This window comes from Hydractinia symbiolongicarpus, chromosome 5 (genome assembly GCF_029227915.1).
Source record: "Hydractinia symbiolongicarpus strain clone_291-10 chromosome 5, HSymV2.1, whole genome shotgun sequence".
Lineage (NCBI taxonomy): Eukaryota > Metazoa > Cnidaria > Hydrozoa > Anthoathecata > Hydractiniidae > Hydractinia > Hydractinia symbiolongicarpus.
In genome coordinates this window covers 4,620,164-4,648,146 of record NC_079879.1, presented here as the reverse complement: position 1 = coordinate 4,648,146, position 27,983 = coordinate 4,620,164, and the positions used below count along the sequence as shown (strand labels likewise).

General features: G+C 37.4%; 2 protein-coding genes across 2 annotated transcripts; one reads left to right on the top strand and one right to left on the bottom strand.

Moving 5' to 3' along the window:
* Positions 1 to 11: 11 nt before the first annotated feature.
* On the bottom strand, positions 12 to 8,532 carry LOC130644279 (collagen alpha-1(IX) chain-like). Its single transcript, XM_057449818.1, has 14 exons — positions 8,167 to 8,532; positions 5,048 to 5,083; positions 4,866 to 4,901; positions 4,725 to 4,760; positions 4,373 to 4,417; positions 4,178 to 4,222; positions 3,169 to 3,204; positions 3,035 to 3,061; positions 2,345 to 2,371; positions 2,247 to 2,273; positions 2,003 to 2,074; positions 1,839 to 1,919; positions 1,393 to 1,431; positions 12 to 302 (listed from the first exon to the last, which is right to left on the bottom strand). The coding sequence occupies exons 1-13, from the start codon at positions 8,402 to 8,404 to the stop codon at positions 1,403 to 1,405; spliced, it is 735 nt and encodes a 244-aa protein (XP_057305801.1). The 5' UTR covers positions 8,405 to 8,532; the 3' UTR covers positions 12 to 302; positions 1,393 to 1,402.
* Positions 8,533 to 9,741: 1,209 nt separating this feature from the next.
* Positions 9,742 to 13,241, top strand: LOC130644277 (THO complex subunit 1-like). Its single transcript, XM_057449814.1, has 3 exons — positions 9,742 to 10,632; positions 11,559 to 12,093; positions 12,806 to 13,241. The coding sequence occupies exons 1-3, from the start codon at positions 9,796 to 9,798 to the stop codon at positions 13,147 to 13,149; spliced, it is 1,716 nt and encodes a 571-aa protein (XP_057305797.1). The 5' UTR covers positions 9,742 to 9,795; the 3' UTR covers positions 13,150 to 13,241.
* The last annotated feature ends 14,742 nt before the right edge of the window (positions 13,242 to 27,983 follow it).

Genomic DNA, 27,983 nt, shown 5'->3' with positions numbered 1-27,983 from the left:
TTATAAAATGTACCTATCTCAGTAATAAAATATAAAATCATAGAAAAATTAAACTCTATTATCAAAATACAGTACTATGAGGAGTAGTAAGCTGTTAAAAATTCTCTAATGGTAGATGCTTGCAAAGATAAAATCATTAGGTTGCATATCTAAAGACAACGATTGATTGAAGGGGAATTTAAAAATCATAAAGGGACATCTGAATTTGCTAAAAATTTAATTTAAAACAAGTTATAACAATTCATGTTATCTATATAATAACTGCATTGTAAAAACACAACCAAAAACGTAGCGTAGACAATCTAAAAAATAGGATGTATTCAAATATTACTTGACGCTATGCTTTCATGCTATCTTAAGGAAAGAAATTTAAAAAAAAAGAAAAGATTGCGGAATTACAGATTGTAAATTTAGTCAAAATTCACCACCTTTTCATCCGCAATTCCAAAAAAAAAATTAAAAAAATTCGCAATCCAAAGTTGTCGATTTAAAAGACCAGTTGTTTTTGTCGTTGTGCTACCTTTTCGTGTTCTTTTATTTTCGCGCACTTGACCAAGTGCGATAATTAAAGGGCGCAAAAAGTCTTATTTTCGCGCAATTATTTGCATCAAGAGAAATTTTTAAAGACACAAATCTTAATCTTCAAGATGAAAAAAAATTCTTCCTTTAATTCCGCAATTTTATGATCGTATCATTAATTCTTAATCTTTAGTTTTGCAATTCATGAATCACGACATCTTTTCTTGCGCAATTTTTTCTTCCCTAAAGGTAGCCTACAAACAAACTGCGAAAATCTATGACCAAAAGATGTTCGAATATTAGCGGGTAATATTCTTTGGCATATACATCCATTTACAACCTAGTTTTTTTGATTTTTGATTTCTATTGTATATATACTTTTTTTACTTATCTTTTTTATGTATACTTTTTTTACTTATCGCACGTTAGGCGCCCTGTAAATCCAGTCAATGCAAAAAACGTGTCTTCTCATAAAAGATATACACCGAGCAGTGCAGCGCGTTAAGAAACGTAAATTTAACAGTCGTCGACCTTCCACCCCTTTATGTTTTGAAGCAGCCCTTCTTTCAAGCATGACAACTTTTCGAGGCATAACCGTCCTCTAAAATTAAGATCACACAAATTCCCTGACGTTGCCTCAGGATTTCACAAAAATAAAATTATATATCAAAATAAAAATAACTTCGCTCAAGTCTAGAAACCTGATTGTTGACAATGGTATTCACACCACTTTAACGAAGATTAATTGTTTCAAAATTATTATCTGACTTCACGTTTTTTAAACATTCCTGACTTTTTTTTAAAAAAATTAAAGTTTTTTTCAGGTTCTCCAGGTTCTGTGGCAACCTTATTTAAAGTTCTCTGTATACTTACCATTATAAGATCAAGAACGTTCGGGCTGACCTTGTGACCCTACAAAAACAGTAAATAAATAAAAACAAGGCAACTTTAATTATGGAAAAACCTTAATATTTTTTTACATCTTCTCTTCGAAGACAAGAAAAAGATGTGCTTAAATACACGGGTTTTTCTCATAAGAAACCAACCAAATAGCCAACTGGTAAAATGTCTTAAATTATCAGTTCATTTTACTATAAAACGTTTCTAAAAAGATCAGCAAAAACGTTGAAAAGTGTCAACAAGATTTACAGAGCAGGTTTTGAGAAAACATGGCAGAATGATAAGAATAACACCAGAAAATTCGCACAATAGATTTAAAGTAAAAAAAGAAGCATATTTACCATAATATTTACAGGTAAAAAAGAAACAAAAGCTTAAACAACACCTTTTTCTACAGAAATAGAAATTGTTAAATATACCTCGTGGTCCTTCAGGTCCTGGCTGCCCCACTGGTCCTTCAGGCCCAGGACTTCCAGCTGGTCCTTGTGATCCAGGTGCACCTGTGAAAAAAAATACAAATACGTTTTAAACAAATAATACATTCCTAAATGTGGTTAAAAACTATTATCACATATAGAAGTACCTTCAGGCCCAACTGGTCCTTGTTGACCTTCAGGTCCAATTGGTCCTTGTTGACCTTCAGGTCCTACAGGTCCTATAAAGCATAATCCTCAATTACAGAAATAGCAAAAGTGTGCAAATAAAAAGCTAAGTGATTTTTTGAAAGTATTAGGGTCCGATCCTTTTTATGTCCGTTCTAAATTCATTTTTTTTACTTTTCAAGAAAACTCGACAGCTTTAAGGTTAATCCAAATAACTTTACTTACCTTGTGGGCCTTGTGGACCAGAATCTCCTGAAAGTAAGAATAACAGTATGTTATGGTCAATAATAAATATAACAAAGAACTACGCGAAAAATCGTTACCTTTATCCCCTTTTGGTCCTGCTGGTCCTAAAACAAAAAGTATAAACAGAAATTTAAAAGAAACACGAGTAAACATTATTTCAAAAAAATTGCACAGAATAATTGATGCGTACTTTATTGGGATAAATCTTCGCGGGGGGTTAATTTCGCGGATTTCGCGGAATTTGACCCAATACGCGAAATTAAGTCCCTGCAAAAATCTGGGAAGTAGTCATCCACCAAAATTTGTCGTCTCTACTTCCAAAAGTGTTCCTACTTCCTTTGTCACCTCCCCGTTTTCCCAAAAAGAACGAGTAAAAATTAAGAGATAATCTATTCTATATTTCAAAATAAAGTACCTCTACTCATCGCTTAAGTATCTACTTTTTTGCCTGGCTTGGGTTTTCCAGCTGGTTGATTTTGATTTTTGAGCATTCAAAAACATTGTTCTGATGTCACGATCGTCTTTGTAAAATTCATTGTTTGAGGAGATTTTTCGACAATAGATTTGGCTGTTTGTCACGAGAGCTAATTTTGTCAGTTTAAAAAATAAGTTAAAAATGTCGAAACGCGAAATTAATTCCCTGCCAGATATTAGAAAATGGCTCATCCGCGAAAAGAAGTCCCCGCGAAATGCTCAACTTTCTCGGATGGGTTACCTGCGAAATTTAATCCCCGCTAATATTTATCACAATAAAGTAACCATATTACCTTCTATTCCTTGCGGTCCAATGTCACCTGATAAAAATAAGTGCAATACTCAAACTTTTGTCAGTACTTGGTAATAATACAATCCCAGCAAGCAGCGAAACTAAACTCTGCACATGCTAGCTAAAGTAGTATACCTTGTGCTCCTGGTGGCCCTGTGTCGCCTGGGTGACCTGTAAAACACATTTTATAAAAAAATAAAGAGTAAGAGAAATTTCCAGATAATATTTCAAAAATGGTAAATCTGAACATCACTTGCTAGACAATAATGTTAACAAACAGAAATATGCAGCCTTTCGATGCTTTCCAACAGTCAAGAAAAGTAAAAAAAAAGTAGAAATTACCAATACCCATGCTTAAGATTTTTTTCTCCTAAATTTTTTTGAACTGAATGTGGCGTGAAATTAGCCCGTTATGAAAAACAATACTTGTATAACATTTATTGGTGAAACAAACTAACAGTAACTAATAGTAGTGTATAAGGTGAAAACCCGCCTGTTTCTAGTTAAATTACATATAAAAAACAATAGAAACCTTCACCAATGCTGAGTAATGGTGAGTAATATGATCATATGCTTCAAACATATCCCTATTTCAGCATGCGTTTGCGTATAATGATATGTTTATAAAAAAACATGCACTTAGAGATTCAAATAAGAAAATAATGTTAGCAGGAGCTGTGTAGGGTATATAAATGACCTTTTCGATTTAAAACCCAAATAAGTCTCCAGATCACACGTACATGTATGTTTTTAAAAATCACATAGAAACTCAAATATAACAATAATTTTAACACATTTTAGATATCGATATCATATTTAATAAGTCTGCTTTTTGTTGCAGAATCTAAAACAGAATGTGTGCCTGCAATAAAAATACATACTGAGCTATATAACACATAAATGTTGTTATGTCTTGAGTATGTGAACAAAATTGAACGTAAATATAGAGATGGTGCTTTGGTGTATTTCAAGGCCAATGGATTGGCTTTGAAGTTAAAAGGGAGAATGAAAAAAAAATATATTTTTTGAAGCTATAAGTTATTTTTAAAAAAATGGTTTTCCTGGCTTTGTTGGTCCTGTTTTCCAAAATAATATAAATATAAAGTTAAAAAATATTGTATCAGAAAATGAAACTAAACAGTACCTTGTGGTCCAGCAGGGCCATTTACACCATCTTTTCCAGGTGGACCTACAAGGTGTAAAATAATGTCATATTAAGTCATTATTAAAAAGGCTTAAATTCTACATGTTTTCACATTACTCTAGGAGCATTTATAAAAAGTAAAAATCAAACAAACTTGTTCGTTTGCATAATTATTGTCATACTGAACATAAATACCTTGTTCACCCTGTACACCCTGCTCTCCTGGAGCTCCTGGAAATCCTAAAATAAAACAAAAAAGTGATTGAAAAAAATGACACTATTACAGTAACAATGTAGAGTACCTTTTTATTATATCCTAAAATATTAGGAATATTGAATAACAGGTCAATCCAGTTATGAAAAGAATCTTTTTTTATCCCTTTTATCCACTACACAGATAAGATCCAATCTATCTACATGTATGAAAGAAAGTGGTTATAATAAAAATAACTCTTAAATAATAAAAGGAATTCAGAAGGAATCTTGTTTTTCCCAGATTATTTTAAGTCTCTGTAAAAATCTTGAAACTAATAATCAGATATCATACCTCTTGGGCCTTCTTCACCTGGAGGTCCATTAGGTCCTAAAACATTTAAAGATAAACTAATTAAGAATCTCTGTGTTGTAATTTAGAACACTCGATCTGCATTAAGTGTACAGTAAGCAAAATATATTACAAAAATCTTACCAGGTATACCTGTTGCACCAGGGGGACCAGCAGGTCCTAGAATAAAGAGTTGGATTTTAACAAAAAGACAAACAAAAAAAAAAAAAATATTGACTTTAATTTTATGTTACCACATTGCCCCAAATTGTAAATAACCAAAACGAGCACAGATTTTTAATTTTAAAAATATTTTCATGTGATACCTGTTTCTCCTTGTTTGCCAGCTGGTCCAGTGCATCCTGAGTGAAAAAAAAAATGATTCACTTAGTTTAGCATTATTAAACATATAATATTTACAACACGAAAAAGAACAACATATTAGCCTTTTCTATAGTGAATTAATTTTAATTGGGCTCCATTTTAATTGGAAATCCTTTTACTTCCAAAACATATTTTTTGTTGTTGTTAAGTGTTAGGTCTAAAAAATCTTTAAAATTTGTTTGTGCAGTGTTGCTCGCAGTTCAGAAAAGTTACAATGTTTGTTGTTGCAATGCAGCAACCATAGGTACCAGTTGCAGATGGTATTGTAAAAGTGTTCTTGACCTAATATTATACATAGCTATCTATGCAATTAGTCAAAAAACTTTTTCTTAACAATGTTCACAGTAGTGGACGAAACACATACAATACAGCACAAATATAAACTTCTGCCTACGTGCAACTCACAAGAATAATTAATTTCATAATAGATCATTGTTTCTTAGAGAAAATATTGCTAAACTTCATTTTAAAAACAACAAGATGCACGTTTGCTACAAGCCACACGTTTTGTTATAATGCTGTGGTCTGCTTAAAAGCTGTCAAAATGGGTCCATAGAAGTGGAACAGAAAAAGGTGTTGCATAGTGTGTACGCAGACATATATATATATATATCTATATCTATATTATAATACCTGTATAATCTGTCTGTCTGTCACGCAAAAAGGTAGCTTAGCTGCGCAATAGTGAGAGGCATGCAATGCAGTATAAAAAGGACGGGCGAACCCCTGGATTTTCCACAAGCTAACGACTAGTATATATATATAGCTAATTTTTACAACAAATATTTAAACCATATATAGTGAGGGAGGGTAATTATTACGCCGAATGGTTATCAGGTTAAATATTACCCCCAAGTTTACAAAAAATGGAATTCAGCTGTAGCTAGCTCTATGCCCATTTATACTTCATAATTGTTAATTAAATATATAATATACAAACTCAAGTATTCAACTGATAACTGTGAATAATGCTCTAAATTATCATTACATTTTTTCCGCTGATAACAAGCTTCTATCATGCCTTAGTAACTTTTGCTTTTATTCCATCGGAATAAAAGCGAATACGATTGGAATATGCTTATTGTTAACACACTTTGTTCTTTAACATTATAGCTTTTAGAGTCCGTCATTTATTTCAGATATCAGTGTCATGTTGATATGGCGGAGAAGTTTTACGCTCCGATGTCAAGGTTCAATCCAAGTTACCAACTGATTTAGACAATTATTTTAGGCCATGTTGTAAGGTTAAACTTATTTCAGTGTCCTTTATCAACTTGCTTATACATTGGAAAACACGTTTTTTACTTTTTAAATGAAAACAATAAGTAGCTAACATCTTCTGAATACTTATGTTCTTTTAAACTACAGCCTAAGAAAAGTCTTTTTCTTATGACTATGGTGATGGTATCACTAACTAAAACTATTCAGGCTTCAGAAATACTGTGGTGCCGTATAACAATAATTGTATATCGTATCAAAAAGAAGTCCGGAAGTTCTTTCTCTCACACGACACAGCAGGCAAAAGTCAACCCTGCCCTCAGTTTTGTGAGGAGAGATGTTCTGTGAAGACTCTAACAATTGAGTCTCCTGTATAGTTTTGCTTCATGTAAAACTGTGCCTGTGACCAGCATTTTCGAAGCATGTCATCAGCCACTTCTGCGATATACAACCTTTTAGTACCCGTTGTAAAACGTTATTGATGTAAATTATTTATAAGAAAGTTCTTGCTTCCTTTTCAGAGCTTAGTTGTATTATTCACATACTCTGCAGTTGTTGGTATATGGCGTAATTTTACATCATAATAATTTTCCCTAACGGCGTAATAATTAATAAATTTTGCGGCTAATTGTTACGCTCAATAAATTGTGAAAAAGCTGGAACGAGGCAGTTAGGAACTAACAATTCTTTTTACTTTTAAAGATGGAACCATAGCTTTTATGAAATCACAACAAAGGAAATTTAAGTCAATTGCGCTGGGCAGAAAAACAAAGTTTTGGGATATGGCGTAATAATTACCCTCCCATTTCTAATAATCTACAAAGTAGCATCCTTCTTTTCTTGACTATCAGGATGCACATGCATACTGAAATAGAGCTATATTTATATTATTACAGTTTCCAGTGGGTTATTAGCTGGTGAAGTAAGCTAAAATATGTATAAACACGTTTAACTTCAATACAGGTGCTTGGTGCTTTGTCTACCTGCATTGGGTGTTGAATCAATTAGCCAGGACACAAAGTCTTCTCTCGCTTGCAGCATATATATTCAGGATTTCATATCATATTGACCTCCGACCTAAGTTGACAGGATTTCTTTGGAAAATTAAACAAATTTTACCACCCATCCACTTATAATATTGCTTCTTAATATACTTAATTCTTATTTTCCTTTTTACACTCATCACTACTGACGTGCTATACCAGTGATAACCTTCTTGGATCAACATGGATACAAATTTTCAGCACCTAGAATCCAGTCCAAATGCTTTAGCTACACGGTTTCCTTGCATTGCTTAATTTGGTGCCATGAATCTTCAAAGTTTTTGTCCAGTAGTGAAAATAATTTGCCTGTTTCACTCTGATTCCCTTTTTTAGTTGTTGAAACAACAATTGTAATTTGTAAAATATAAGAGAGAGAAAAGAAAAAACGAGAAGTGTAAAAAAAAAAAAAGAAACAACGAGAAGTTGTAAAAAAGAGACAAAAAGAAACAATGAGAAGTTGTAAAAAAGAGACAAAAGGAAACAACAAAAAGTTGTCCAAGAAGTTTTGGATAGGTGTCGACTGGAAAAGAATGTCTTTATTTTTAGTGCAAGCGGAGGAGAGTGCATATTGTGTGTTTTCTCTAGCCCTCTAGCCTCCTCACTCATTCATTTTAATTATTCCTTTACAAACATCACAACATTTTTTAATTGAAATACGTTTGGTACTTTAATAATGTGGTTTTTCCTGGCAACTTGCAGCAATTAACAATGTAGCTAAACATTTGCAACTTATCTTTGTCTAGCTAGTTATATCTTAACTAGATGTGAATGCTACAATAAGAAAATAGGGGCTCAGTTACCTTGAATTGGTATTAAGCCATAAATTAGAGCAATATTTATTCCTATCGAAGAAGAAGCAATAAAGAATATAAACAGTTGGAATCCTGTAACACCACCGCCACTGCCACTACCACCATTTTCCTTTTTTTTGCCATTAGATGTGTTTTTGGAAGTCATTTTGCTCTGCTTCGCTTCTGGAATAACTTCGTTGGCATCTGCAAGCGACGGATGTTTGTGCGCTTTGTTCTTTTTGCCCATTACAAGATAATTAAAAAAATGGTACCCGGCGAAAACAAAGGTATATAATTTTTTATCAGGAAACACGTTGCACTTTTACACTGAACTTCGGAACGAATTGTTTTTCTTTTCTCCATTTTTTTTCACCTGTCTGTGCGTTCTATTCAGCAAAGAAAAGGTAACTGAGACAAGTACTGGCCAGGCTTTTATGAAAGCCACCATATGCACGATGGCTTAAAGATATAAAGTTAACGGGAGGCATGTAAACTTAGTTTAGTGTGTGGGGGACATACACATTATTTCTTAAGGGGTGATAACGATCCAATTAATCGAATTCGATTTATCGAAATTATATTGAACATTAATATAAAACTGAACAGATTTTTGATAATTTCCTTTCGATAAAAATGTCTTTGTGAAGATAGAGTTGAACTCGCTGCAGTTACAGTTACTATTACAACAATTAAAAATTTAAAAAAACGTTAGAAACGGAGTGTGTTATTTGTTACTTTTCTGTTAATAAGCTTCATTCACTGATAAAAATCTCGTTGATTTCTGTTTTATCCTTTTTTGACGACATGATGTTTTTAAAGTTTCTCTACTAATGTTTATTTTTTGTATAGAAACTCATATTTTTGATGTACAGATTTTAACATTTTGATTGGCTAAAAATCTGTCGATTAATCGAAAAAGTTGAACCGGTCCGACTTTTTAAAAATCGAATTCGACAAGTCTGAGCATGCCAAAAGCATACGATTTTTACATGATACACGATCCAATTAATCGAATTCGACTAATCGAATTTGAATAATCGGATCGTGTATCACCGCCTTTAATCACCAATTCAGTATTGGATCAAGGGTTTTCTGTTCACTTTATCATATATAGTCATGCACCCTCTCGTCCCAGGGTTTGCCTTTTTGATACATACAAGAGACTACGTCAAAATATTTTTCGCCGTGTCTTCTCTTATTTTAAAAATATAAAAAACCTTACAAAAGGGTGATAGTCCTAGTGAATAAAATCATAGCCATTAGGCGGCAAGAGGAAGGTCAAGAACAATCCGTGTCACTTCAAATTCGTCTCCCCAACTCGGATTTTTGGTTGCAAAAAATGGTGAAGTCCTATTTCAGAGATGATCACTGCAATTGCGACGACCTTTATTTTTCACCATGCTTATATAAACGAGGGCTGAAAATATTTGCGACCATGGATTCCCTTTTTAGCAAAATTTTTTGAGTAGCTAGCTTGTCGCCTTTCGAGGTTTATCTCAAAGACCTCTGGGGTCGAGAATAAGTTAAGGGCAAAATATTTGCGACGGATATTTAAAGTGACAGGGATTGTTTTTGACCAAGGTTCCAACTTGATATGGTTTCATATATGAAGAAGCGCTCTATAATGCTAGACGCAAAATGGCGGATTCAGATCATTTCGTTTTCCTGGCCATGCAAAAGGATATTGTGTCATGTATTTCTAATCGAACTAACAATTCTGTCAAAGAAGAGATCGAACATATATTTAACTCACACCCTGGAAGTGAAACAGATAAAAAGACTGCTGTGGACCAAGCCTTCCGTGAAGTTCTTAAAGGATTAATGTCAAAGAATCGAACCAACAATGATGATACATTAAGCAACGGCGGCACTGCAAACGTCGAGGAAGCTATTACAAACGGTAGTGGGACATTTAGTATCATCTCTGAATTCGAGCAGTTAATCGAATTTGTTATTCTTCATACCAAGCATAAACTTTGTACAAATAACCTACCAATTCTTTTATTGAGTGATATTTTTGAAACTATAACACTGGAACATTGTGAAAAAATGTTTGCCTTTGTTGAAAAAAATGTTAGTATTTGGACATCTGAACCATTCTTTAGCAATGGTAAACATCACTTGTTAAGAATGTGTAATGATATTCTTCGAAGGTTATCCAAATCCCAAAATACAATCTTTTGTGGTCGAATACAGCTGTTCTTGGCACAACTGTTTCCTTTAGAAGAAAAGTCAGCATTAAATTTAATGAGTAGTTTCCATTCTGAAAATGTAACAATTTATAAGAAAAATCCATCTGAATTTTCTGATGACATTGGTGCAGAAAACATGGATACAGAGGATGGAGAGCTGACACCAAATCCTGTAGATTACAGTCTTTATGTTAAATTTTGGTCCATACAAGAATTTTTTCGATTACCAACACAGTGTTATACTAATTCAGGCTGGAGAACCCTTAAAATAAACATATCAGAGGTAAAGCTGTTCATATAAATTTAAGTATATGCATATATATAATTTAAAATCCTTGTCTCTTTTTTTTACAGCTTTGGAAATTCAATATGTTCTGCCCAGATAACGAACGTTGCCCAGATTATATATGGCAGCTTGCCCCATTTATAATCAGGGTAGAAAATACATACTGAGGGCAACATAATTAGGACAGGCCGGCTATGTACAGCAGTTAAAAATATTATTTGGCACTTTAGAACGATCATAATTAGGCCAGGCTGGTTTATCTATGACAGTCTATTATCATTTGTTACTTAAAAAACGAACAGCAGTCTAATATTATATGAGACTTATAGAACGAACATAATCAGGGCAGACTGGCTTATGCTGCAAATGTCAACCTTGCATATTACTTAAAAGGGGAACCCAAACTCATTAATAATGACAAAGGTTATAAACTTGATAAGCAACTTTTTTTTATAATATTTTGTGTTATTGTCCATTCAGTTAGAAAATTTGACACTTATCAAACTTACTATTTAGTACACTTGATAGCCTAATTTAAATAGAGTGACAACACCAAATTCAGACAAATTTGCCACCCATTTTAATGTTTTAACATCCCACATGTTTAAAAAAATGAAAAACCAACATCCTCTTTCTTTTTTAACAGACCCCTGTATTTATCTGATACCCTCCCCCAATTTATCCAGATTTAAATGAGTTTTCAGTACATTTAGGAAACTTTTGAAAATAAAATGTAAATTCAAAACGTCTTCAAGGATCAATAAAAAAAAAATGCTGTGGAGGAAAAAAATAATAAAACAGCTCAGAAATACTTCTAATAAAAAATTCCTCACACACTTGAATTCGATAATTAATATTTGTGTATGTGTATAAATATTTTTTGTTTTTTAATTTTTTTAATTATTGTTTTTTTTTTGTTTTAGGTTTTGAAAGTGTTTGAAAGTCACAAGATTGAGCACAATGTGAAAAAAAGTAAAGAAAAACAAATCGAAGATATCAAAAATTGCTTTGCAAAATATCTCACAAATGAGAAACTTTTAAATTTACAATTGAATGACAGTACCTTTCGACGTTACTTTTTGATGCAAGTTTTAATTATTTTCCAGTATTTGACTGGATTTGTCAAGTTTCGAGTTGCCAACCAAGTGCTTAATGATACTCAATTGACTTGGATCAAGGAAACAACTGAACGTGTTTATACCATTATTAGGGAAACACCACCCAACGGAAATAATTTTGCTAAGACTGTAGAGCATATCCTTAATCGTGAAGAAAATTGGATTAACTGGAAAAATGATGGATGTCCCAGTTTTGCAAAAACAACACAGAAACAAACTGATGAAAAATCAAAAGAACGCAAAAGAAAGAGAAATATTGGAGAAGATTTCCTAAATACTTCTAACAAGCGTATATATATGGGAACTCCTGAGTTGACACGGTTATGGAACCTTCATCCAGGTAAGTAGCATAGCTAACTGTTCAGGTTCTTAATACGTATCAAAATATCAAGTTCTGTTCTCAATATATACCTGACACTCATAACACTTTTTTCTTCATTGTAAATGCTGTAAATGTCCACATTATAAGGCTGGACTTAAAAATATGTATATTTTCCGGGTCAATAAAGTAGTGCCAAGTGGAAATTTCTTTTTGACCTCGCATTATGGTAAAATGGTAAAAACTATAAATAAAGTATACACTGTAATTATTAATTATGGTTGTCTTATTAGATAACTTAAGGGAATTAATTTTCTCAATATTTTCTGTCTGTTTCGCGAAAATTTGTACCCACTAAAATCATTAAGTAACTTGCTACTCGCGAAATTCATGAAAAATTAATTGCGAATTTTTTAATTTCTTTTTTTAAAAAAATAAAGTTTAATTCTCACGAAATATTAGGAGTTCTTCGCGGAAAATTGTGTTTATTTTTTGTTAGAGAGAGAGAGAGGGACGGGGGGTTGGGTATATTCCAGATATTATTATGTTAATTTTCCAAAGCAAAGTTTAGTCTGTTCTATAGTACTGTTATGCTTTAAAATAAATCATTCGTTTTTCAGTTTTTTTTAACGTGTGTTTTGTACTCTGTGCACAAAGCACTACTTTGTTCAATGATAACTTTTTTCATGAGACCCTACAGTGAAGGATTTTTTATATCTCTTCACCATTTTAGACAATTTGGAATCTTGCAAAGCTGAAAATCGATTAAAATTCTTGCCGACATTGGAACAATATTTTGAAGAAGCCGTGGAACAAGCTGATCCTGAAGCAGGCATTGAGGACGAGTACAAAGTAGTTAACCAGGCTAATTTTCAATGGAGAGCGCTGCGTCTGTTGGCGCGAAGAAGTCATCACTTTTTCACTCCAAGTGCGACGCCGTTTAAGGCATTGCCGGAGTATTTGTCAAGCATTATTGACAACTTGGCGAAAGATTTTCGAAAACCTGCAATCGAGACCAAAGTCGACATTAAACAAGAACCTGTTGATCCTGTTACTTCTCAAGCAAAGACAACATGACTTGTTTGAGAAACAGATTGATTGTTTAGGACAAAATAACAGTTGTATCGATTATATTTCCGAAGGAAAGAAATTTGTATTTTTTCTCTGTATTTGTTGAAATCTTTGTATCGATATCATTACCTGTCAACTGACTTTACATTAGCAACTATGCTAAAATGATATTCTCCTGTTTTCTAGGTGTGAATCGACATAAAAAGGCCGACACACTTTCATTGAATTACTCAAACCATATGGACCCGACAGATGGATCCTCATTTTCCGACCTCCATGCACAACGTAATATCGCATAATATTCCTTATTACCCTTAGAATACCCTCTATCACTACATAACAAATACATATTTTCTCTGTAGGTAGGCCATAACTAACGTAATATCGCATAATATTCCATAATTGTAGTAATACTTTATTGCTACATAACAAATACATATTTTCCCTGAAGATAGGCCATGACCAACGCATTATGCCACAATATTCCGCATAACTGTTATAATACTCTTTATCACCCTAACCAATATAAACAATATAAACAGCTAATGCTGGCCAATCTGAGGAAAACGTTGCTTTATAAAGTAGACAAGATTTAAGGTTGGATACATATCCATACACAAACAGAAACGATATTTTGCATAATACACTCTCACGAAAGGACTTTTTAAAAGTCCTAATAACAGCCACTATGAGGGAACATGTACTATAGAATAGACAAGCATTGAGGTACACTGAAAGTTTTAGGGGTGCTGTATGACTCCTTTAAGAGTTAAAATAACAGTGCATCTAAGCACCTTTTGGGGTGTCAAGTAAGTCTGCTATGGGTGCTAGATTTTAAGCGGGTAAAATATATTTAATAGCACCCTTTAGGATGCCCCATAGAGACATATGGGGTGCCGTCACTGCTGCGCTGTTCTACAGTGTCCACATTGTTCCTCCTAATTGTACGTATTGGGTTTTCTGATTTTCAAAAACGCCGGTGCATACAGCGCTTCGTGTACCGAACGATTAAATTTGTGTTTTGGTCCACAATCCTCTCGGAGTATTGGCTTTGCGCAGGTAGATAGACAATGGGAACAAAGTGAAATGATCTACAGGTAAGCTAGAGTGCAGCGTGAATTAGCTCGTGCTACCGCAACATTGAAATTTTTCACATTCCTTTTTCAATGAAGTATCAAGTAATTACATTTATTTTTAGTCAGGAACGACCATATTGAGTTGGTTAGTTACAATGCGTGAATAAATTATAACAGTTACAGACTAGTGATGCGATGGATAAGCTTGAATATTTATCTTGTCTTTTCGAAATAGTCTATGGAAATGCAAAAGAGGAGAGATAGGAAAATGCCGATCCTAGGACAGCGATTAATATATTCTGTGCCACTCCACGTCAAATTATGGATCATCCACGTCAAATCAACGATAGAAGAGTCCATAAAATCCATGTGCACTTTACCACTTTACGTCAAATAAGCGGGCATGCTCTATAATATCTGTCCAAAACCCCCTCCCCCGGCCGCGTCCCCCTGGCCCTCATCCCCGTCCCATGGGTCCCTCCCCACCCTCATCTGTCGTGCCCTATAATTTATAGTGTTATGTGTGTCTATAATGTCCTCTTGCCAGTGTGGTAATACCATCTTCCAAAATTATGCGTTTATCATCATCGGCATTGAGCGCCAGTTTGTTTGTTTTTATTGTGTGAACATCATGCTTAATCGATCGAAATGTCATTTGGGTTCTGTAAATGTTCTCACCCTCAAACAGGCATCTCTTATAGTCATCGAAACCTATGGTCTCCCTCACCACACATTTCTTCACCCCCTTACATCTCTTACCCTCCTTACCACATAGCTGTTTGTATGCGTAGGTCTTAGCTCTTAGGGCGATGAACTCAGTCATCACCTTACCACCCAACTCATCCTTCATAAGCCCAATGATCTTTTTATTCAAACCTAATGGTAGAGGTCTACCATCTTCCTTATCATACCCAGATGTGTCAAATCTCGCAGACACATCGTTCGCGATATCTTTGTAGAAGTCGTCTGTTTTTATGTGGTAAACGAATGAATCCGTATCCATGTAGCAAAGCTTCACATCATCACCATATTTCGGTCTCATGTAATCATGGTGGAACTCATACATAACCATCTTGGATAGATGGAGGATTGTGGGGCCGAGATAGATCGGTTTGTTCATTTTGATCTTGATCTTGGACATCTCTATCCCCATCAGTGTTTCCGAGAAATGGATTGCACCCCTGAAGTTTGGCTTCATCACCATTTTCTCATAATTCTTTTGGTTGGTGGCCAAACGTATATCCTTCTGTCTTCGCTGATTCTCCATTGTCTTACCAAAGACAGAATTGTTCATCAGCTTGAAGAAATCCTTTTCAAAGTCATTCTTTGACTCCGTGCGCAGCTGTGTATTGAAGTCGATGTAAGGTTTCAACCATGCGCTCTGATCAAACCTCAGTACCCTATGAACCTTATCCAGAACAAGACCGTGATTCAAAGCTTGAGCAAGCGCACGGATATGAATCACATAGTTCCTCTTGTCTGAAAGACACGGTGTCAGCTTCTCGACACCATTGATAACCTTCCTCTCAGGCATGAAAGGAAGATCGTTATGTGTGTCATGAAGATTATGTGGATATCTAACATCAACCTCAAGCATGTACCCCTTTTCACCGTTTTCCACAGCCAACTCTGAAATGAGTTCGGGTGTAAATTTACCGGAATCATCCCACTCAAACCCCCCGGTGGGCATCTTCTGTATCATGGCCCATCCATACAGATTGTTAGCATCAAGATACTGTAGATAGGTTGTATCTTCTGAAGTATTATACATATCACCCATATATGGATTATTTGCCTTCGCGTGTCTGTGAACGGCCTGACAGAGACCGCCCCTAATACCCATCTCCACAAACAGTAACATATCCATATCTGACAACAAATCCAGCTCAACATCTGTCTTTTTCAGGCATACCTGCCAAGCTAATCCGGGGGCCGTGTAAAAATGAGCGGGATCTAGTTTATAGTTTCTCAAACATGTCTCTCTGAATGTCTCAAACACATCACTCAGAAGCAGAACATCCGTCTTGAGATAGATATCATGATAAACGCCCATATTTTCAACTTTCATGTCCTTCCACACCTTCTGGGCATGCGCATAATCAGCATCGCTGATACCATTCATGTTCAACTTGCTATAAAAGTCATCTTTCGAAGGAAGCCTGGTTTCATTAAACCTATCGAATGAATCAACATACTCATATGGGTATACACCCTTCCTTCTCATTATGTTGAATTGCTCATCATTGAAGAATTTTCTAAGGTTTTTACACTGATCATCGGATAGATTGTCAGCTAAGGAACCTAATCCTCTTGACATAAATCTAAATGAATCGATGAATCTCAGCTTTATCTTTTTGTCTTTGGTCTCACCATTTTTGTCGGTGTATTCACCAACCTTAACATCGGTCGAGAAAGAGATATATTTCTCTTTATTTTCAGCGATTACACTCATACCACCTTCTCCATACTTCTTCGCAAGCTCTTTGATAAATAGATGTGAATCATATCCGCTCAGATTATGGAAGACAACCGGAATATAATTAGGCACCTTGTAACGGAGATTACATTCCATGTGTGCCGATCCACGAAACTTGCCAGTAAAATGACAGTGATCCCTAACCTTGATGTCATCATCACCAAATTCTCTCATACAGATGTGGCAGTCGGTGGAATTTTCATATCCATCAAGTTCTTCATCGGTTAGATCTTGCATACCAAGTTGTGGAAACATGTTGTATAACCTTTTCGCCTCGGAAACCACATGATCCACAAAGCGCGGAACACAGTCATCACCACGGTAAAGCTTCAGAGGGTCCAAAACTTCACCATGAGCATATTTACTATAACAACAGAATCCGGTGGGGATATGTTTACCAACTTTCTCGGTGGACGATCCACACTCTATCTCTTCAGGTTTTGTAAAAGCTTCGAAATCGGCATACATGATGAATGGGGCTTTGAGCTGGTACTGACCGTGGGTGAAGGTTAAGGTGCTACCCTCCCTAGGGAGTTGAATATTAACGGCATCGTTATTCTTACAATACTCAAAGTGCTCATCCCTTTTCTGTTCGCTTGGAAAACCAGAGAGACAATTCAAGCAATAATACTCTTTATGTTCATGCTTTGAGTTGGCCTTGCTCAGGACACCGCTCAGGTTCTTAACAGTGATATAATGCCTCTTATCCCCTTCACACAGTAAAAACAAAACAACCGTCTCATCCCGGTCAAGATGCTTCGACTTTCGACACATATAGACACCCTCTATGTCATCTTTTGTCAAAACATGCACGGCGATATCAGGGTTCCTTCTCTCAAACAAATCTATCTTGTTTAGTGCCATAGGGAAAGTTATACCATCCCAATTGCACTTGTCTTCAAACTTCTTAAGGTTTGAGATTCGTTCAGGATGATTATCAATCTTATCATGATATAAGGCAGCTAAAACGGCCCATTTGAAGCATTCTTCATCCTCGTTATGAGGGTTAATCACGGAGAACTTTCCACTGAAATTCTTAGGTAGCGGCAAGTAAGAACTACCTCTAGTTAATTTTAGTTTGTGAAAGTCCACATGCATATGTAGGATCCTTTCGATTGTGAATCCGCTGGCAGGTAGAGCAGGGTTTTCAATCTGCTCGATTATCTTTTTACACATACGATCGAAAACATCAGAAATGTCATCGTGGGCGTGCAGTATCTCCATATAGCTATTGAAAGCTTTATCGACATGTACACACGGGGCATCAGCCGAGCTGGTGTCCTCCCTTACCCATTTCACCCACAAGGTCGCCTGAGTCTTCAGCGACTTCTTCTGCCCTAGCACGTCACTCATCAACCTATTCACGACGTGCTCGACCTTTTCGAGAAAGACCCTGACATTCTTCCCACCATCCGAGTTTATTTTGAAACGTTTGTATGAACCTACAAAAGCTTCTTCAATGGGGGTATAGGGGTTTTTCTCCTCCTCCTCCACCTCTTCCTCCTCCTCCTCCACCTCTTCCTCTTCCTCTCCACTGCCCTTTTTATACAAACCCATGATCTTATCCTTCATGGTTTTGAAAGCTTTGCTCGCTTTCTCCTTAATAGCCTTAGGTACATGATTTATTAACCAGTCTCTCCATTCGATCAACTTGCTTTTCAAATCCATGTCTTGTTGGCTAGTGCCTGGTCTCGCCACGGGTATGGGTCTAATTGGTCTCGGCACGGGTATGGGTCTAATTGGTCTCAGCATGGGTATGGGTCTAATTGGTCTCGGCATGGGTATGGGTCTAGTGGGTCTCGGCACGGGTACGGGTCTAGTGGGTCTCGGCACGGGTATGGGTGCCGACACAGTAGTGGGTGTCAATAATTCGATCAGATCGGCCTTTCTGAGCCTTGAGTAGCCACGTAGGCCGCGTTCTCTAGCGAGAGCTCTTAATTCAACAACTGTATTTCTCGAAGTCATGCTTGGTTATGATATACGATCTGTGGATCTTTAAGGTGATATACGATCTGTGGATCTTTAAGGTGATATACGATTTTGTAATCTTTAAGCCATTTTTATAAATCGTAAACCGTGTTGGAGGGTCGTGAGTGTCCTAGTTTGTGGGGCAACCACCATGCTAAATTGTAGTAAAACACGCTTTGTGATACATACATCGATACACCATGGGTACCCACCCATTGGCACCTCGAGGGTCGTGAATCACATTTGTTACCCGTCCGAGTAACAAAAAATGCCCAATCACTTAGGTCTCTTGTCGTTATAACGTTTTTGACATTTCAGATACGCCTCCCTGTTGTTCGCCCTCCAGTTGGTACAGTATCCATACCATTCTCTCTTGGTATCCAGATCGATGGTGTAGGATGGGTCGAGATCATTCTTCTCAATCACCTCAACCAGTTTAGCCTTTCTCATACCCACGATATACTTAATTCCGCGGGATTTAGCAACCTCTCGCAACTCTCTCAGTTTCATCAATTTATAATCCGGTGTGGTATTCATGTCTGACATCTTAATATATAATAAATATAAAAACTTTAAGCACTTTTATCGTACCACATCATAACAAAAAGGAGATAAATAAAGGTGTGCATAAATAAATAAAACATGTCAAAACTTCAAGAGACTTACTATCAACCTCAAAATTTATGGAAAGGACAAAAGGCTGTTCAGAGCTTAAGAGGATTCGGCTTCGGGCCAAAGGAGATTAAGAAGTGGCTATCAAAGCAAGCATTTTGGCAAGTACATTTACCCGCCCCAAAACATGTTGAAAGACCACATTATGAAGTTACCACCCCTAATGATTTACATCAATTCGATTTATTGTACATGCCCGGTGACATACTGTATGGTAATAAATATAAGTACATTTTGTCGGGAATCGATGCTGCTTCCAGATACAAGGTAGCCCGACCTTTGAGGACTAAGAAAGCCAAAGAGGTTGCCGCTATGATTGAGGACATCTACAAGGCAGGACCATTAACTTATCCGAAAACTTTCCAATGTGATAACGGTTCAGAATTCAAGGCAGATGTATCAAAGCTGTTGGAGAAGCATAAGGTTGAAATTAAAAGGGCGACTACAAAATATAAGCATACGCACACAGCTTTTGTTGAGGCGTTGAACAAGATACTTGCGGAAAATTTATTCAAAATACAAGATGCTCAAGAACTGAATGATTCGGAAAAGGTATCATCTACATGGGTTAAGCATCTGTATAAACTGATTGATAGGCTAAACGATACAAAGACGCAGATGATTGGTATGAAACCAAAAGATGCTATTATAATGAAAGAGGTGCCTTTGGTTAATCAAGAGAGCTATCCACCCGAAGTAGAATTACCTAAAGATGGCCTGTATAGATATCTACTACAACCCGGTGAAGAGCATGATGATGGGCGGAGACGGGCAACCGATAGAATATGGTCGAAAAACACATATAGATTGCGTGAGGTAATAGCGCAACCTGGTAACCGTGCAATGTACTATGTTCAAGACGGACCCGGACGGGCTTTTGTAAAAGAGGAATTGATGTTAACACCTGAAGATACAGAATTACCTCCTGATTATGTGCAAGGTTGGTGAAAAAGGGGACGATATCTTTACCAGAAACAGGTAAAGATGATGCCGGGGATCGCGCGGGTCGGTCGGCAGATAGGGCCGCTATGGCTCAGTCTTGGGGGGGCGATCGCGCCGCATAATGTCACAAACCGCCTTAATATTAATTTTTATCGTACCACACGAAATATGCGAGCGGTGTACATGCGCACATCACTAACCTTGATTTACGGTCCTTCTGAGGCTTTGAACCTGGTCCATTAGACTTTTTTCAAACTGGTTGCGAGTTTCGCTCTCCATCTTTCTGTCGGTTTTCGTCATCTTGTCCAGAGCTTCGTAGTATATACCGCTCAGGGTTTGAAATTCAATGTGACTAATGTCGTCATTATTCAGAGCCCGCGAGACGGAGTTTTCAAACACGGCGATGGCGGACGTCGCAACATCATATAATTTCATGACCTTGTCAAGTTTGCTCCGATATCTTTTAATCAGAGCCATGACGGATCCCGTGAAAATGGTTCCGGACAGTGCTACGGCTCCCAATCCGACGGAAGCGGGGATTCCGATGAGCGTAGCACCGGTTACCACCGAACCTATGCCCGAAGCGACGGTTAGGGCCGTCGCGCTGGCATTTAAAAGCACCAGTCTGTGTAGCGTCTTGTTATATTTCTCATATTTTGTATTGAACTTATCGCGTAATTTTCTAAGCTCCCCAAGTTGAGAGTTCACAGTATTAGTATTAAACTTGTCCTGCTCGCTCGAATACTCGGGAGCCGTGGGTAGCTTCGGATAAATCTCTGCCATTGTGTGGTTACTACAAAGAAAAAAACTTTACTCTAAATAACCTATATCCAGTTTATCCAGATCCTTGAGAGTTCTATGATACGTATCACACAAATTCTCAAAATCGGCTCTACAGATCCGAGTGTGCCAGAGTAGCGTTTTATCGAAAACATCGATGGCATTTTGTACAACGCGATATGCGGCTCTTAATTTGATAAGTTTCTCCCGATATGTCCTAACATATTGGGCGGTAACCGCATAGGAAGCCGAGCCCAATAGACACATACCCGAATTCCGCATGTAATTTTCATGGGTACCGCCCAAATTTCTAATAATGGTCACCGTGGTCGCTATCGAGCCGGTAATTGCTGCGGTTCCGGATAATCCCTCCAGAATCGACCATATGATCAGAGATCTCCAGTGTTCGTGTATCCTGTCTTGGAACTTACCTCGTAATTTCACCAGCTCATCAAGTTGGGAATTGGATATATCTGTTTTAAACGCTTCTTCTCTGGTACTAGAACTCTCTGCCATTTCTATTATATTAGGAAAAAACTATCCTTTAAATAAAATAATGGCGGACATTGATATTGATCCGTTTGGTGACCATGGTCAACCCGACGAGGGTACCGATGACTCCACACCTCTGGTACCGAAGGAACGCACACGGGTACAGATACACACACCTGATGAAAAGGAGACATCATTCGGAGGAGGCTCCACTCAACGTACCAGATTTTTGCGGGAAATGGTTGATGTGTTGTATGATAGATTATCTGAAGGATCCCTGTCAAAACCTGAGGTGCTACATACAGACCTTTTTGAAATTAAGGATGGTGAATTATACTACAGAGATAAAAACGAACCTTTGACAAACAATGGAAGACTAAGGGCCACCGGTACTATATCAGATATATTAGGCAAGATAAGGCTGCGTAATTTAGGCTTTGACATACCAAAAGGTAAGATTACAGCCCGACAAGCTGCTAAGCTAAACAAAATACAAGAAGAATTACCCTCGTCATCTAAAATAACAACAGCAAGTGATGTAGAATTAGAAACTATATCCGGGGATGTGGTAAACAGTACGGAAGATTTAATTTCATTGGTCAAACAATCTGTAGACCATGAAGCAACCCAGACTGGTGATCTATTTGAATATCCTATGCGTGAATTGCTAGGATTGGATAGATCATTGAGAAACATAAGAGGAAGTCTTCAGGATGAAGTTGCAAAAAAGGTTCAGCTCGAACAGCATATTGACAGAGAAAAAAACAAGTTGGAAGAGATGGTAAACACACCAAATATGACCGAGGAACAACAAAATGAAGCGAAAGAAAGGTTGAAAGGTTTGCAAAATGAGTTGAAAGGCCGGCAAGAGATTATCGATATTCTCAAAGGTAAACTTAACAGTCAAATAAAAAGCATCAGGGAGACGATTACAAAAGTACTTGACAAAGAAACTACATTGGGTGAAAAGATACAAACGCTATTCCGTGAGCAGGGTATCACCATCGTCAGTGTACTAACGGCATTTGGTATGGTTATCGGCCTTCTAGTTGAAACTTTGACGCCTGGGGGTGGGGGGTCATCCACCGGTAATACAAAAAATCATGAAAAAACCGAAGGTGGTGCGAGGGAATGGATAAAGAACAAGCTGAGCGCGCTGGGATCTCTCCTGGGTAGATTAGCCGGTGCCGCAGCCGCATCACTACCTGGTATAATTGGATCCATCGTATCGTGGATCCTAAATAGAGCAAAGGAGGCCGTTGGTTGGTTGAGTCAAAACCTTTGGGCTTTGATAGTTGGAATCGGAGGTCTGGTATACACCTACATGGTTACAAAGCGTTAGTGATATTGAATATATGTTACATGACACATGTAACATAATACCCGCGGCATGGTACTATTTTTCGAAATACCACACGGCACTCCCGACACCAATCATGCTTAGCGCGATAAATGCCAATTCCCTCTCATGCTGGTCATTGCTGGGTGTATAAAAGTCGCTCAATACGGGTTTGCGCGGAATATCTGTGAGAGGTGATCCTCCAAATACTTTTTTATATTCCCGCATCGCGTCATCCAGCTCCGTGAATTTACCCTCGGCCTTCTTCTCAAGTCTGAGCTGCTTATTGATAAAGTCAACCCTCTCCTGTCTTTTACGTTGCCATATAACCTGAGCCTTCTGCAGTTGTTCTATGGCTAGATCATGCCGCTTCCGTTCCTTATCTATCCTATCCTTTGATAAACTTGAAAAGAGGTAGCTTGATCCGGTGAAGGCCAAAGCGTTCGCGAAGGCACCTCCCAACATCATTGCAATTGAAGCCATGTTTATATAATCCGGTATAATATAGTGGCGTTATTTTAATACGATAGCCTCGGAGTCTATGACATCAGAGTCGTCTATGACCTCGGTATCCACCTCCGTGTATTCCACCTTGGGTAAAATACTCTCAACTTTCTTACGTCGATATAAAACCCAGACCAACCATTCCAGTATTCGCAACATTATATATTTATAGTTTCAGGTATAATTTTTTGCTTAACTAGATATTCTCTTGTCATCTCACTTGCGGCGACTATGGCTACAAGCTTTCCTGTATCTTCCAGGTCAAACTTCTGAATTGAGGGTGGTGTCATTTTTAATACCTTTTTCCCGAGCATTGAATAGCCTACAGCGAAAACGCATACGACCGATGCCTTATAAATATCGTTGACTATACTTTTCTTATCCATGTTTATATACTTCGAGATTATAATATCGCGATATTATCCCTTTATTCCATTTCAAGTTTACTTATTCTCACGGTTTTTTTAGGATCGGAGGGTGGTGGGGTACCCTTCACCTTAATATTTTTGTCCTTATTTTTATAGACCACCAACGCTCCAATTAGTAGCATAACTATCACACCACCACCCATTATTGTGTAGTTCATGGGCCCTCCATCTGGTTTAGGGCCTTCGGTCATAGAATCCAAATCTATTACAATATCATTTGAATCTTCGGGCTGTGTTTGTGCTTGAGGTGTCGGCTGTGTTTGTGCTTGAGGCGTAGGCTGTGCTTGATTCTGTGCCATGAGCCATTTTTTATATTCCTCCCTCTTTTTACGGTTGTATTCCGCCAACCTCTTACCAGATTCAACCTTTTTAGGGTTCTTCGTTGTCACCTGAATAGGAGTCTGTTCCTCTGACATCTTTATTATCTATATCTATATCTATATTATTATTTGCGTTTAAATTTCTTCCAGCGATATAATGCCTACCTGTAATTAGACCCACACTGATTGGTGATAAGAATGAGCCGAATCTATAATACAAATCGCACGTGAACCTTTGAAGGGCGGAGTTTAGGAATGGGTCATTCTCCAGGTCATCTCTCAATGCATCTTGATTGTTTATTCCTAAGACTGTACAGGCCCCCATGGAATACATGTGAATGATTGATTGCCCCAAAGACTTCACCATTTGACCTGATAGTTTAGCTTCATAGATACTAAAGAGTTTCTTTACCTCTTCATCTTTGAGCTTTTGAATTTGCTCGTCCGTATACATTTTACCCAGGTATAGCTTGCTATTTCCGGTTAACACACACTCGAGCAATTTTTGCCTCTTGCCATCATCGGGTGTAGGACCCTGAATAAAAATTAAGTTGTCAATTGCAGTTTCAGCCATTTTCAATAGCGATAGGTATTTTTTAACACAAAAAAAGCAAAAACTAAGTACTACTACTAGTATTAGTACTAGTATTATGAAATTGATATATTCTATCATGGTCCTATAGTAGTCTATAGGAGTATTATAGGAGTCTTATAGTAGTCTATAGGAGTATTATAGGATAGTCTTATAGGAGTCTATAGATCTGTTACTTTTTGTTACAAGACTCTTGTAACAAAAAACGTCCAATCTAGCAAATCACGTGAGTTCTTGGATGTTCCATCCTCATGACTAAATGTGTATATTTTCCATCTTTTAGCCTTTCCTTAACCTTCTGGATCTCCGATGATTCAATGACATCATTCTCTTCGTGGATGGTTGCGAGATCATGTCTGTCCTTCGGATACCACACATATAACATTTTTGCCTGCCTTCGTAAGTTCTTCGGTATCGCGGTGTATGATTGTGTGAGTAGCCACATGGTGTGGTTTCGATGCCGACCGCTGATGGCCAGCTCCAGCAGTGGTTGCCTCTTTTTGTCCAGTTTCTCATCCGCGATGATGTCGTCGATCAGGAATAATGTTTTGTACCCGGCACAGAAATCCGTCATCTTTTGAATCCATTCATATAACATACCTCTGGGCTCAATTAGAATCACATATCTGTCTCTCCAAAACCATTTTCGACACATATATGTCTTATTCCATCTTAATGTTGGACATATAATCACAATGAAATCAAAGTGATCAAAGTATTCACTCTCTAGTAATGTTACAACGCGTCTGGATTTTCCGCAGCCCGTGGGACCGACGAATAATGCCGTGTGAGGATCTTTCATGTAGTCCATCTTAATATAGTACATCCATAATTTCACCGTTTTGAATATTTAATTGAGCATCCATGATTAGATATATGTAGGCGTTTAAGGATCCCGCGGTTTCGGCGGTCTTTTTAACTTGCAGTGTGATCCCCTCGCTCGCATTTTCAATCCGTCGGCCGTGCAGTGAGTTTTCATCTATGGTTCTGAAATCCAGCCATAGAGCATATTTCGTGGTTAGGTAGTCCGCGACCTTCACATCATGTAGTTGCAGATGTTTCTGTATTTCACCGGCGTTACCATCCCTTTGTTTGCCCTCCGCGAAATACTTGCATATTTCACCATAATGCTCAAACGGTTGCATCCCCTGAGCGAAAAGTTGGTTAGGCTTACCCTCAACTATGGCGGATACCTTTTTGATCTTAGGATTGTAGAACCTACCTGTATCTCGTTTGTAAGCTTTCTCTTCCTCAAACAGAACCAATATACCCTTCAGAGACTTGCACGGTGTATTGAACGACCAATTCCACGTTGTGTCTGACTTATCCACCCTAATTTGTCTATGTCTCAAGAATCTGTCGTAAAGTACGGCCATGTTTTGGTATTCATTTGAAATGAATCTGGCTAGTGTCGGTTGTGTCACAATCTCATATTCGAGAGATATGTTGGAGATTTTGTATTTAGCATCCGGCGCCGGTGCCGTGGCGGAACCCGAAGGTTTGGTAGGTGTTGATAATACTACCCTGTCATAATTGTTGAATGTTATCTCATAACACAGCCTATTACCTAATCCGGCCTGATAATAAGGAATCGTGCTATCCAACATTTCAAAATCTAGTGGTATGGTGAACTTGTTTTTGTATGCATCATAGATTGCTTAGTCCGCTACCTCCGATGTATCTTTATCCGCGGCTCCAACTCTCAGTTTCATGCAATTTTCCGTGCACCCTTCATCAAAGATGATACCTTGTCTTATTGCATTTCTTTTTTCGGACTTGGTTAACCATAAATCTCTGTAGCACCCGAAAAGAACAAAGTCATCAATGCTCAGAATCTCGGTACCCTCGAACTTGATGGCCAACTTTTTAACAATTGCCCTCCCTATGTTAGAGACCAATGTTCTCTTCGTGTCAGCTTTTGACTCGAGATCAATGTCGAAACTTATTTTCGAAGTACCGGGAACAATGACATCATCGTTACCTAAATTAGGGAACCTAATCAGGAGTAACTGGTTCTGATCAATCTCACTTGGGTTGTGAGTGACAATTACTTTTTGATGCGTTCCTTTTACACCATGTGCGGTTCTAAGTGAACGCTCTGGGTTTAACTTTTTCCCGTATTCCATGCTATTCCATATTACTTTTATTTTATTTTACTTTAATTCGGTTAATGCTATTGTATCATCTGTCCGCCGTATCTCTTATGTGTAGGGTAACTGCTGTCTTCATACCACCCCATAGCACCTTACCATCCTGACCTGTGACTCTCATGGTAAGTGATTGAAGTAAACCTTTCTTTAGTTTCTTATATTGCGGATTTTTCGGTTCAATATATGTAAAATCACCACCATACTCGGATATATGATATGTTATCAGGTTGTTGCTATATTCACCATCTTTAAGATTTAACGAGTTATCCAATTCATTAAGATTAAAATGTAGTTCCGTTATACCCCCTAGATTGAATATTTTACTCAACTTAGAGTTTCTAGCTAGTTGTGTTGATTTTACATCACCTCTCACGATTGAATTCAACTCCCTCCCCGTGTAGTGCTGACCCTGTTGTAACCTAACCGTGGTAACTCCGTCAGCCAAGGGTATATCTATTGGAGCTGTAGCTACATATGTGACATTATCCGAAAACGTCTCCACGATCGCAACCTCCTTTGTACCATGTGAGTTGTCTATCGGTTGATACAAATAGATTTTCTTCTCGCTATTTACGTCCTTTATTGTGATATACATTATTATATTAGAGATTGTGAATATATTTAAATCAAAGAATGGATGACATTTTCAGATATAACCCGAATGCGGCATATAAGCCAAATGGAGGGCTGGATCTTCAAATATTGGGCGCTAGGGATCTGTACAAACAGGCCATTATTGTGTCTGAAAGTGGCTCTTTCCCCGCTTCCTTTCCTAATATTTTTACCAATTATGAACTTAGTCATAACGCGCAACGTATGAGAATTTGGAATGATCAACCTTTTAGACTATGGCAAACCCAGCTAAATTTCGCCACTTGGTGTGCTTCAAGTGCCTGTGGGGTAAGTTCCGAACACCTGAAGGATGGTAGATCTATGGTCAGGTCGATATATCGTTTTCATGTGTATTATCACATTAGACGAATCATTAAGCGTCTGCAGACACCTCTACCCTTTGAAGATAGTTTTAATCAATATGACAATCCCTATTCAAATGAGGAATTTCTAAAATCTGTGGTGAGTATGATGTTGATTCCAACCCCA